The sequence below is a fragment of the Carlito syrichta genome, unplaced genomic scaffold (assembly GCF_000164805.1).
Source record: "Carlito syrichta isolate Samal-C Ts95f unplaced genomic scaffold, Tarsius_syrichta-2.0.1 Scaffold302298, whole genome shotgun sequence".
NCBI classification, from domain to species: Eukaryota; Metazoa; Chordata; class Mammalia; order Primates; family Tarsiidae; genus Carlito; species Carlito syrichta.
In genome coordinates, this window is record NW_007246394.1 from 95016 (window position 1) to 107039 (window position 12024).

The 12024-nt window shown below is 35.3% G+C and overlaps 1 protein-coding gene across 1 annotated transcript in view; it reads left to right on the forward strand.

Annotated features, from left to right (window-relative positions):
• The window catches only part of PCNX1 (pecanex homolog 1), a 141743-nt gene that overhangs the window by 92880 nt on the left and 36839 nt on the right, over positions 1 to 12024 (forward strand). The window contains exons 19-24 of the mRNA XM_021711439.1: positions 2213 to 2363; positions 4247 to 4388; positions 5115 to 5292; positions 8128 to 8236; positions 8987 to 9116; positions 11391 to 11449. Of these exons, the coding sequence (XP_021567114.1) occupies positions 2213 to 2363; positions 4247 to 4388; positions 5115 to 5292; positions 8128 to 8236; positions 8987 to 9116; positions 11391 to 11449 (769 nt within the window). The remainder of the gene's footprint in view (positions 1 to 2212; positions 2364 to 4246; positions 4389 to 5114; positions 5293 to 8127; positions 8237 to 8986; positions 9117 to 11390; positions 11450 to 12024) is intronic.

Genomic DNA, 12024 nt, shown 5'->3' on the forward strand with positions numbered 1-12024 from the left:
TTTTTTATCATTTGTCTATCTGCTTTACCAGTGTGTTTTATCCTTTCATGTATTTTCATAATGATAGCTGTCATCCTTCTGCTTTCAATTATAGCAGTGCCTTAATAATTTAGGGCCAGTCTAGCAGCAAGGAATTTCCTCAGGGTTTGCTTGTCAGAAAAAGCAAACTTCATTTCTGAAGAATAGCTTTTCTGGGTATAGTAGTTTTAGTTGGAAGTTTTCCCTCTCCCCGGCACTTTGAATACATCACCCCATCTGTCCTGACTTGTGAAATTTCAGTCTGATGGGGATTTCCTTGTACGGAACTTGACTGTTTTCTCTTGCTGTTATTAGAATTCTATTTTTGTCTCTGACTTTTGACAGTATGATTGCAATGTACCTTGGAGAAGGCCTTTTAGGTGAATGTATTTGGGAATCATTGAGGTTTCTGTATCTGAATGGATATATCTTCTGCAAGACTTGGGAAATTTTCAGCTATTATCTTATTAAATCGACTTTCTATGCCACTGCTCATTTCTTCTTCTTTTGGAAGTCCCAAAATTTGGATATTTGGTCATTTTATGGTGTCATATATGTCATGTAGACTTTCTTTATTCTTTTTTTGTTTCTTTTTATTTTTGTCTGAGTGTTTTTTGTTTTTTTAGACCTGTCTTCAGGTTTAGAAATAATTTTTTCTTGATCTAATCTGTTATTGAAGGTCTTAATTTTTTATTTACTTCATTCATTGAATTCTTTAGTTCTAGAGTTTAAGGAAATCTATCTCTGTTGGATTTCTCATTTAGATCATGAATTATTTTTTGGATTTCTTTGTATTATTTATGTATGTTATCTTGTATCTTCACTGAGTTTTCTTGTTATCTTTCTTTTGAATTATTTTTCAGACATTTCATAGATTTTCTTTTTTGATATCTGTTACTGGATGATTATTATGTTCCTTTGGAAGTCTCCTGTTTTCTTGCTTTTTAATGTTCCTGGTGTTGTTTAGTTGACTTCTGTGCATCTGGTGTAACAATCACTTTTTTCAATTTTATGAATTGGGTTTTAGAGGGAAAGACTGTTTCTTATGGATATAAGAAACAACTAGGGTGTGTTGGCTTTGATTCTGGGTGTACGCAGTAGTGTAGTCTCCCCATGATTTCTTCAGCTGTAATTGGTGTTAGTGGTGTCTGTGAGTCCCTCAGTGGTTTAAGCTGTGCTTGTTAACAGAGGCTGTGGTGAGGCTTTGCTGTGGACAGGGATGCCAGGTGGCGGGGAGGGAGGTCTCAGGCACCAGTGATGGATGACTACAGTGGGTTGAATATGCCAATCTTTAAGCTGTTGGTTAGCATCCATGGGGCCGGCAGTGTTGGGTCTGGACAGACTTGTCCTTGGGCTTCCTAGTCATTGTGCTTGGGTGTTGGTGGTAGCAAGGAAGATAAATTTTAGGGTGCATTTCTATCCTTCTGACAAATGACTTTTCTGCAGTATGAATACGGATGTGTCAACTCAAGTGCTATTCCCTGGCGAAGGCTTTGCCACAACCTTCATGTTCATAAATAAATGTTCTCTGCCATGTGGACTTGCACAAGTGTGTGTCAAGCTTCTAGACCTAGAGCATCATTGGTGATGCTCTCCTGGAAGGAGCACATGGCCCTTTTGGGAAGCACAAGGGGTGGTAGGGGAGGGGGCTGGGTTCTTGCTGGCAGTGATGAGTAGGTTGGTGATGGTCACGGATGATACTGATCAAGGCAGTCAGCTCCAGAGCGTCAGGGTCTTCATACCGGGGGTAAGATGCACAGTCGTGTGCTGAGCCATGTACTGCAAACCAGTGCATATGGCCAACTGCTCCATGTGACCCCTGCCTCGACCCATGTCCTTTATCTCTGCTACCTAAAACAATTTAATACATTGCTCTGAATGTCATGAAGAGTGTTCTTGTCCTGGTAGGCAATACAACTCAGGCCACCCTCTTGTTAACAATAATGTGAGACACCAGAGAAAGTAGTTAACACATTTTAAAGAATTTGTGATATATGAACAGTCGCTACCTTTCATGAATGTTTTTAAAAACTGCATAATATAGAAATGTTAACTGTAGAAAAATGTTTAGTTCTTCAGTTCTAGAATTGACTTCATTCTTCTCTATTCATCAAGTGGAAAATTGACTGACAGATTAGAAGTTCTACTGTGAGTCTCAACAGTCACTCCTAATTTTCTCAACTTTTTTTTTTAGCCTGCTCTCAAGTATGTGTTATATGCATTGGTTGGCTTTGTGGGTTTTGTAACCCATTATGTGCTGCCTCAAGTTAGAAAACAGCTACCATGGCACTGTTTCTCTCACCCTCTGCTCAAGACTCTAGAGTATAATCAGTATGAAGTTCGAAGTAAGTATTTTATAGCCCTCTTCCTTTCGATATTGTCCCCTTTCCCTTTACTGTGCCAATAGATGACTTAGTTAAGTATCGTCTAGGAACACTTTGGCATGTGTTTCTTTTGCTTTGTTTTGAAGCTGTTAACATGTTGAATCTCTCACTGGCTGCTTTAATTATAGCTGAAGTGGTATCAGTGCTACAATGCCAACTTTCTACAAAAAAAACTTACTTCATCCTTCTCTGAGTTGTTCTTCACAGACTTCTCACTGATGAATCTTCTTGTGTGTGTCTGTGACTTTTTCTTCCTGTCCCAACTCTCCCTGCAGTCAGTTTTCCGTGCCATAGAAAGGCAACCCAGTCTTCTATAAGGCCTTTATTTGAAATATTTTTAACTTATACCATCGGGAGTAAATAAAGTTTCTTGTTCCTGTTTCCACCAGAGACACTTTGTCCTACCAGAGAGGAGCATAATAGAATTGATAAAGTGTAAAGAAGTTAAAAATATTTTTAATTGCTATTTTTAGTTAAGATTTGGGATAAAGTATAAAATGGCCAGTATAAAAAGAGATAGAAGGCCAGTCCACTTGCCAAACTTCTTCCTTGCCGTTATAATTCCTGACTTATCTGTCCTGTTGTCCTATTCTTATTCACTGGCCTTGTTACCTGTAATATACTGTACTTCCTCATTTTAGAAGAATAATAAATTCCATACCTATGTTATCATTTATTATATACCAATAATTAAATATTTTTCCTCAAACTTTTGTATTAATGAATATAATAAAGAGGGTAAATTACTCAACTGTTTCAAGATGAATTAACTTTTTTAGAGAACTCTGAAACCTTCAGAACTTTCTGTAACAAACTTGACTCTACATTATCAAAGCCTTTTAGTGAAATTGATTAAAGTATCATAGTATCATGTAATTTTGATCACCAGTTTAATTTTGGAGGGATAATTAAACAGCAATTTATAGGCTTACAGTAATAGCTCTGTGTGAACCTTTTATGAAATACGTGCTTTTTTAATAAGGAGAGATGACATGAAATTATATGAGTCTACTGGCCCATTTTTCCTGTTAGTAAAATAACTCAGAATTTTTTATGACGAGCTATTGTTATTGCTTTCATATAAGTATAAATGATGGCAAATAATCTAACTTGTTTTAAAGATCACTAATTTTCTTTAAAATAAATCATTGATCATATTTTCCCTTTATATTTGATCTTAGAAAATTTAATATAAATTCTTACAAGTTTTTAATCAGCATAACATTTTTTTAACTGAAAGAAAAAATATTACTCATGAGAGAACTTCTTAAAGCCAGATATTGTTTTCAGATAACTGAAGAACTATGTCTTAAATCTTTGAGTTTATCCTAGATACTTTCCCCAATAAAATAATATTAAATTATTGGAAAAAAATATTACTGGCAGTGAAAATATGAAGTGTGTAAATTCAAATCATATTTTTATATCTCTTCTGAGATAGTATATCTTATGTGTGCGTGTTATATGTAGCTTAGCATTTTAAAAACAGATTATTCAATAGATCATTTATTCTGGGGGGGAGCAGTCTAATAGTCTTTAATAATTTTTTCTCCACAAGTTATAAGCATAAATGAGAAAAAATTATGTTTAAAAATCAAGGTTTCAAGAATTAAAGTTTAAAATGAAACTCACCTAAATGTAAGTCATGTCTAAGTTGCAAATTTATAAGTACCTGAGAGCTCATAGAAGGTGACAGTTGATTAAAATACTGGGTGGTTTTTTTTTTACATTTTTATAGTATAGAACTAAATTTGAGTTGCAAGATTCTTCTTTTTCATCACATTGCCAAATACTTTAATACATTAGATGACATATGGTTTTCTTGACTCATCTTGCCTTGTTAGATGCAGCCACTGTGATGTGGTTTGAGAAACTTCACGTGTGGCTTCTTTTTGTGGAGAAGAATATCATCTATCCACTGATTGTTCTCAATGAACTTAGCAGCAGTGCAGAGACAATTGCTAGTCCAAAGAAACTGAACATAGAGTAAGTACAGCAGTCCTCTCATCTAAGTCTGCCTGCTGGGAAATGTCTTCAGTTACTGATCAAATGTTATCTAGTCATTTAGTGTCTCTTTGGTGTAAGGCACTTGAGATTAAAAGTTCAGGTGATAGCTTGTCTTTCATTTTCCTTTTTAAAATATCTAGTTCTGCTATTGGCATATTTACTACTGCAGACAGCTCATGTCAACCAATATTTTATGAGAGGACATTTATTAAATAAGATTAACTTTTAATATTAGATGGCAAGCTTGGGAGGTACCTATTTTGATGCCCTTTGTAAATTATACTGTACAGATGGTCAGTTGCCTCCATGGTCATCTGATAGACCTGCCCACTAGAGTAAGTACCTGTTGTTGAGTAAGCGCTAATACAGGTTTTTCACATGCTAAATACAGTTAATGTTAAAGCAGTGGAAACATTGAGAGACTAGAAAATTAAATGTCAGAATTACAATACTGTTTACTTTTTAAACATGCTTATTCATACAAAGGATAAGAATCATAATAAATACTATTAAAATGGAATATTACTCTAGTCAGATTCTTTCAGGATGTGATTTGCTTAGCTATTTTGATCATTTTTAGAAGCTTATATTTGATCAATATATAGTAAGCTTAGTAAAGTAAATGTGATTTTTATTTTTTAGATTAGTAAACTTGCCAGGTTTTTCAGTCATGAGCTCATGACTCGTGCTTTCTTTGTGTCCTAGGTTAGGTGCTTTAATGATAACCATTGCTGGTCTGAAATTGCTACGCTCCTCTTTTAGCAGTCCCACATACCAGTATATCACCATCATCTTTACTGTGCTCTTTTTCAAATTTGACTATGGAGCCTTTTCAGAGACCATGCTATTGGATCTCTTCTTCATGTCCATCCTCTTCAACAAGGTAATTTATCACCAAAAGGAATATTTCCCTAAGCGATATGTGATTTAGTGATGATTATGCTTATGTTTCATTTGACTATGATCTTTTAATTAAATAATACCTGTCTTTAATCAACCAGTTAAGTAGGAGCATATTAGAATCCCTAAACAAAGATAGTCACTGTGATTCATAGTTTTATGAATACCTTTACATTTTGTGCTATAGCTAGGAAGATAAGACTAAGTTATATGGGAAAATTAAAGGAATATTAAATATATATATTTTTAATAAATAGAATCTCTCAAATTGGATATGGTTTTGAACAGTTTTAGAAATAGAAGTGGTAAGAATTGAGTTGTGCTCTGGACTGCCAGAGAACTAGAGGAAGCAAATTCTCACTGGGGATAATCACCTGGAAGCCCAGTGAAGATGACTGGTGCTAACAGGAGGCTGGGAACAGTCAGACACGAGCTTGGCGGGACGTTCGCAGAACATGCTGAGCTTTACAGAATGCTTCTACATTTGTTCTTCACCTATAAGATAGATGCTCTTAGGCTTTTTACAAATGAGAGAGTGAAACATGGGTCTTCTGCCTCCTAATCCAAGGAACTTTTTGCTGAACCACACTACCTTTCTAAATGAAAGAGGCTGTACAGTGAGATTATTTGTAAATTATATAGCAGTTAGATTTCATGTTAGCACTGACCACATACAAAGGACTTGGTTGTATATTATCCCATTTGATAGGTAAAAGAGAACTGAAGCAAAGGAACAGGTATAAAACACAATACAAGTCCAATTTTAGGAAAGGTAGCCTGGTTATACTATTTGGGATCATTTGGGGAAGAGAGGACTTAAAGGTACAGAGAACAACTTGAGAGATTGTGGCAGTAATGCAGGTGTGAGCACGTGTAAGAGGGGAACATTGAAAATGAAAAGCCAGTAATCCGAACAAGGTTTTATTAATAGGCACTGTCAGTATTATGAACAGTAGCTTCTAAATTATTTCAATATTATGTTTGTTCAACTGCCAATCTGCATGCATTTTCATCATTTACTTTCTCTTCTAGTGAGCATAGTTAGTAACCAAAGGGGGAAGCCAGAAAGTTAATCAGAGGATTGTTTGTATAAAGAGGCATGTGTTTTCTCGCACATTTAAATATTTAGATTGAAAATTGTATTTCATCTTCTGATACTGGTTAGAAGAAAGTGAAAGTTGAAGTAAAATGTAATTTAAACAATCTTTGAAAAACAGTTGCTGCACTTAACGCTGCACTCATTTGGATTTTCTTAATACTTTCCTTTGTTAAATATTTTTTTTGAGAGCGTGGCATTTTCCAGAAGTGTTCTAGATGTTTAGGCTATATCAATGAACAAAGCAGAGAAAGCTTTCCCCTAAAGGAGTTTGCATTTAAATTGGTCAGTAGATAGAACCTAGAAGTTGTAATAAGCAAGGAATACTCAAGGAATTTCTTTGGATATATTCATTATTCTAAGATATTATTGTAAGATTTAATAACCTTTCAAGAAAAATGTATACAAAAATATCATAACCTATCAGTCACTTGCTTCTTTAACTGCATATTCTTTTTTAAAATATTATAGTCAGAATTTGAGTACATTGTATTTTACATTTAGAATCTGAAAAGTTTTGAGTCACTGCTTTTAAGTAGTTGTAGTGTCACCAGAATGACACCCATGCTGCTTTCACTGATCGTGATCCTGACCATGCTACCACTGAGGACTGTCAGTGTGATTTTAAGTCATGGCAAAGAATACTGGAGTTTATCTGCATTTTCTTTCTTTCTTTTCTTTTCTTTCTTTCTTTTTTTAGATAGGTCCTACTCCGTCGCTCAGACTGGGGTGTAGTGGCACAATCATAACTCAAAACAGTCTTGATCTCCTGGGCTCAAGCAATCCTCCAGCCTTAGCCTCCTGAGTTCAGCTGGGTTGGCAGGTGCATGCCACCACATTCAGCTAATTTTCTTATTTTTCATTTTTTGTAGGGGTGGAGTCTCACTGTGTTGCCCAGGCTTATCTGCATTTTCTAACTGGTTGAAATTGTGATTTCTGTTTTAAACTTATTAAACTCATTTAAACTTAAGTAAGTTAATCTGTAAATTAGATAAAGTATATTGAAGGGTGAGGTGTTTATTGCCTAGTCATGGCACTGAACTGGTCAGAACTTCCTGCTGTTAAGATTCTGTGATCTGTCTTGAGATTTGGGCTTGGTGGCACCTGCCAGGCAGAGGCGTTCTCCAAGCACAGCAGCTTTAGCATTGAAGATATGCTCAGCAGTGACAGATCCAACCTTACATAAGATTGAATTTGTATTGTGTTTCCACTGACAATAGTTGAGACTGTGATTAGATGCCTAGTACACACAACTAAGTTCCTCTGCAGACAGGCAATGACAACTGAATTACAACTGCTCTTTTCACATTCTTTTTGACATTCCATTTAAAACATACCCAGTTTCCAAAGCACTAAAATTTGGGGAAAATGTGTCTTAGGTTAAAGTAAGTATATATTACTTAAGCTTTATAGACATCTTGTTTTTGTTTTGTTTTTCAAGGACAGTTGTTTTGTGTTTCCCGTACCTTTCTGTATTTTGTTTGTAGTAGCAGTGATATGGCCAGTAGAGGGCATAGACAGATGAAACACAAATCTGCTTAAAAATAGTGTCTTAAATATTGAGAAGTAAGTAGGGTGTTTAGGCAGTTTCTGTATTTATATGCAAATGAAAATAATTTCAAAGCCATTTCCCTAATAGGAAGAAAATATATTTTATAGGATTTTCATTTTCTAATTCAAATATCTCACAAATTTTGTGCTGATGGTCTTTTCCTCTGACAGCTTTGGGAACTCCTTCACAAGCTACAATTCGTGTACACTTACATTGCACCGTGGCAGATCACATGGGGCTCCGCCTTCCATGCTTTTGCTCAGCCCTTTGCCGTGCCCCGTATCCTTCTAATGAAAGTTTTGTACAAATGGACAGTGATATCCTTGATAAAAATATCGGTTTATAGGCATAGAATATACCTTACTGTATAATATATTATCAAAAATTCACAGTCTTTTGAGTCTACACCACTACTGATTTGGATTGTTTAACTTGTGTTAACATTTGTGACCCACAGATCATCTGAACATGAGAAAAGTATCAAGGTTTTGTAATTAAGTAGTACTCATTTAAAATTTTATGTTTGCATATGTGAATGTTAAAGTACAGGAATCTTTAATGCATGCAAAATATGTTTAGGACTATTTTTTAATAAATGAAGATACAAAACATCATAGAATTGTAATTAGGTATCTGTCCAGAATTTTCTCATCATTTCTTAGAAGTGTTTTCTAAATAGTGGTGAGGCTTAGTGACCACATTGATGTTGAAAATGCAGACTTAATGGTATCAACAAATTTTACTTTTTTGCTTTGTGGAAAGTTGAACCTATATCTCCTACTGGGATTGATATATGGATTTGTACCAAATACATGTTAGCAAATGTTTACTTGGCCCCCTTCAGAGCATCATGCCAAGCTGAATTTTCCTTACTGTGTCTTGCTATTGGTATCCACTGTGTTGCCCATGACACCCTCTTGTGTTTTCTTCTGGTGAGTCTCATTTCCCTAATGCTGTAATCTAAATGTATCTGGGAGATTGTGTGTTTGCTCAGATGACTGTTTGTGTCCTTAACTAATTTTCCTGCAGATTCTGCCATGTTGTTTATTCAGGCTATTGTGTCAGCCTTCTTCTCTACTCCACTAAACCCCTTTTTGGGAAGTGCAATATTCATCACTTCATACGTTCGACCTGTGAAGTTCTGGGAGAGAGACTATAAGTGAGTAGAATGAAACATGGGAAAGGTAATGTTTTTTAATTTATATTTTCAGAGATGGAGTCTCATTATGTTACCACAGCTGGTGTTGGGCCTCAAATGATCCTCCCACCTCAGCCTCTAAAAGTGCTAGGATTACAGGTGTGAGCTATCAGGCCTGGCCTTGAAAGACAATCTTTGTCTTTTTTCCTAGGAAAAACTTTTGACAGCATTATTACTAGAGGTTATCTGTGGTTCATAATTTGTTGTGTTGAAATACTTACTTTTGCTAAAAATTTATACATATCCTTAAAATTTGAAAATTATATGAGGGGGGACCCAAAAAAACCAGAATTATATTTTTGGAGGGTGGGCACCTTGTAGTACAACCTTCTCTTGCTAGGTAAGTATTCTAGGCATCCGTGTACCAGCTAGCATTGTTGTGAAAGGCTGTCATTGGCTTCAGTGAATTTTTTTTTTTTTTTTTTTGGAGATTCTTTCAGTATGTTTGCTCATTTCATGATGAGTGATTTATGAGCTCACTGCCCACACTGCACTGAATGTTCAGCAGTTTTTGACCAAAAATGGCATGAGCCCCGTGCCCCACCCTCCCTATTCACCCAGTCTCATCCTGAGTGATGTTTTTTGTTTTCCTGGATGAAAAAAGTTCTCAAAGGGAAACTTTTTGCCGATGTGGAAGAAGTGAAACAAAAAATGACAGCAGCACTAAAAGGCATCTACATTGAAGAGTTCAAAAACTGTTTTGAGCAGTGGAAAAAGCATCTCACTAGGTGTATTGCATCAAACAGAGAGTATTTTGAAGGTGACTGAGGTTTAAACATGTAAGAATGAATACACAATTTTTTATAAATAAATTTTGGATTTTTGGACCCTCCCTTGTATAAAAGATAGAAGAGTCAGAGGAAAAGTTCTTTTCATTTTATTTATTTGTTTATTTTTTAATTTTAAAGATGTGGAGTACAATTATGAACTGTGAAGTTCATAATTTTGTCCTTCTTTATGGCTGCCTAATACTCTGTTGTGTATATATACCACATTTTTTTTATTCAGTCCTCTTTCGATGGGCAGCACGGTTGGTTCCACTTTTTTAAAAAATCGGTTTTTAAACTCATAAGGTATCTTAAAACATTGTTTTGATTGAATATATTCATTTTGGAATCTTTTCTCTTTCAGTGATATTGGAACTATTTCACATTAACAATACTCTGAAACTTTATGCATACAGTGTTATATCACTGTAACTGTCATAATGAGATATATTATAGAGTTTTCTTAGAAAAAGCTGGCTATTTCTAAGAGCTAGACGTTTTATCGGTGGTTTCTGTTTTTTCACAAAGTTAAGTTTATAAAGAAAATCTTTGCATGAAGTTTGTTCTCCATTTAGACTTAGTTCTTTAGGCTAGCAGTTTTATCTAGATAGCTATATGATCTCTCCAATTTTTATTTTATGTCAAATTTCATTTTATTTAAGGGGGAATTTCTGAAAGGAGAATTATTGAGTTATGGAGCATCAACATTTTAAAGGCTTTTAATATGTATTAAAACATGGATTGACCATTTTCAGGACTGGCTTCTCTATACACGTCACAAATCGGCATCTTTAATAGGTGAAAATTGTACTCTCACCTTTTAAACGATGAACTAGTTTGTAGGTTTGAAATTTTTACTCTGGTTCTTTGTCTAAAACCATGCATGGTATTTCCCATTTTAGTGAATTTCAGTGTTAATTTATATCTTATTATTTTCTTCTGTGCCAACTTTTAGCACAAAATAGTGTTCTATGACAGGAGTTCTTAAACTCTTATTTCAGAACCCAAACTCAGCACAGTGAAAACAGTCACATAGCTGCTCAATATTATTTTGAAGATAGTTTTAATCTGGAAGAGTCTTGAGTTCTGAACATTCTGGGAACCATTATTCTAAAGAACACTGTACCACTGGGCATGATTAGGTGTGCCTTCCTCTTCTAAAGAATATTTCATCCTCTGTGATTTTCTAAGGACCACATGCAGCATACATTTTTCATCCTGGTCAGTTTTTTTCCATAGTACACTCATGGTGTCTTTCCACACACTGCATGTGTTGATGTGTGTTGAAGGCATGCGAGTAACAAGCCAATCCCAAGTGTTCTGCCAAGGCGCTGTCACTATTAGTCACAGATGTTTCCAGTTATTTTCATAATGTGGATTTGAATATCTACAATTTCTCCCTCGCTCTTAATTATTAAACATTTTTAAAATGCAAAGAAAATTTCTAAAAATATTTCATTTTCTTTAGCACAAAACGAGTGGATCATTCGAATACCAGATTGGCTTCCCAGCTTGATAGAAATCCAGGTAATAGCTCTGTTTGTGAGTAAGGAGGCAAGTCTAAGGATTTGTTTTACACATACACAGAGGGTGCCAAAAAAAGTATACATCTTGAGAAAGGAAAAAATTATATTAAAATTGTAATACTCAATATGTACTGATAAGAAAAGATGAATACAAGTCATGTGTGGCTTCTGCAATTATACAAGGTACTCAAAGTGGTTACCATAAACACCCATACACTTCTTTTGTTTCAAGAAATAGAAGAAAGTAAAGTTTATTATTCACCTTTCACAGATTGGAAAGGGGGCTGTCACTCAGAAGCAAGTGTGGCAAATCTTCGTGGAACCTCCCAAAAATGTTAGGATCACACTCCCAGCGGGGCCTCCAGAATGTTAGGTCAGGCCCATCGGGATTGTGGGTGTCTGGGGTGCAACCCAATGCCACATAATAGATGCAAAGAATTACACAGAAGTTAGATTAGAAAATATGGTTTATTTAGAAAGTAAATTAGAGAGAGAGAGAGAGAAAGAGGCAATTCACCTCCCCAAGGGAGGGGTGGGGACCAAAGCTTAAGAAAACATGGCTTGGCATAGGTCAAA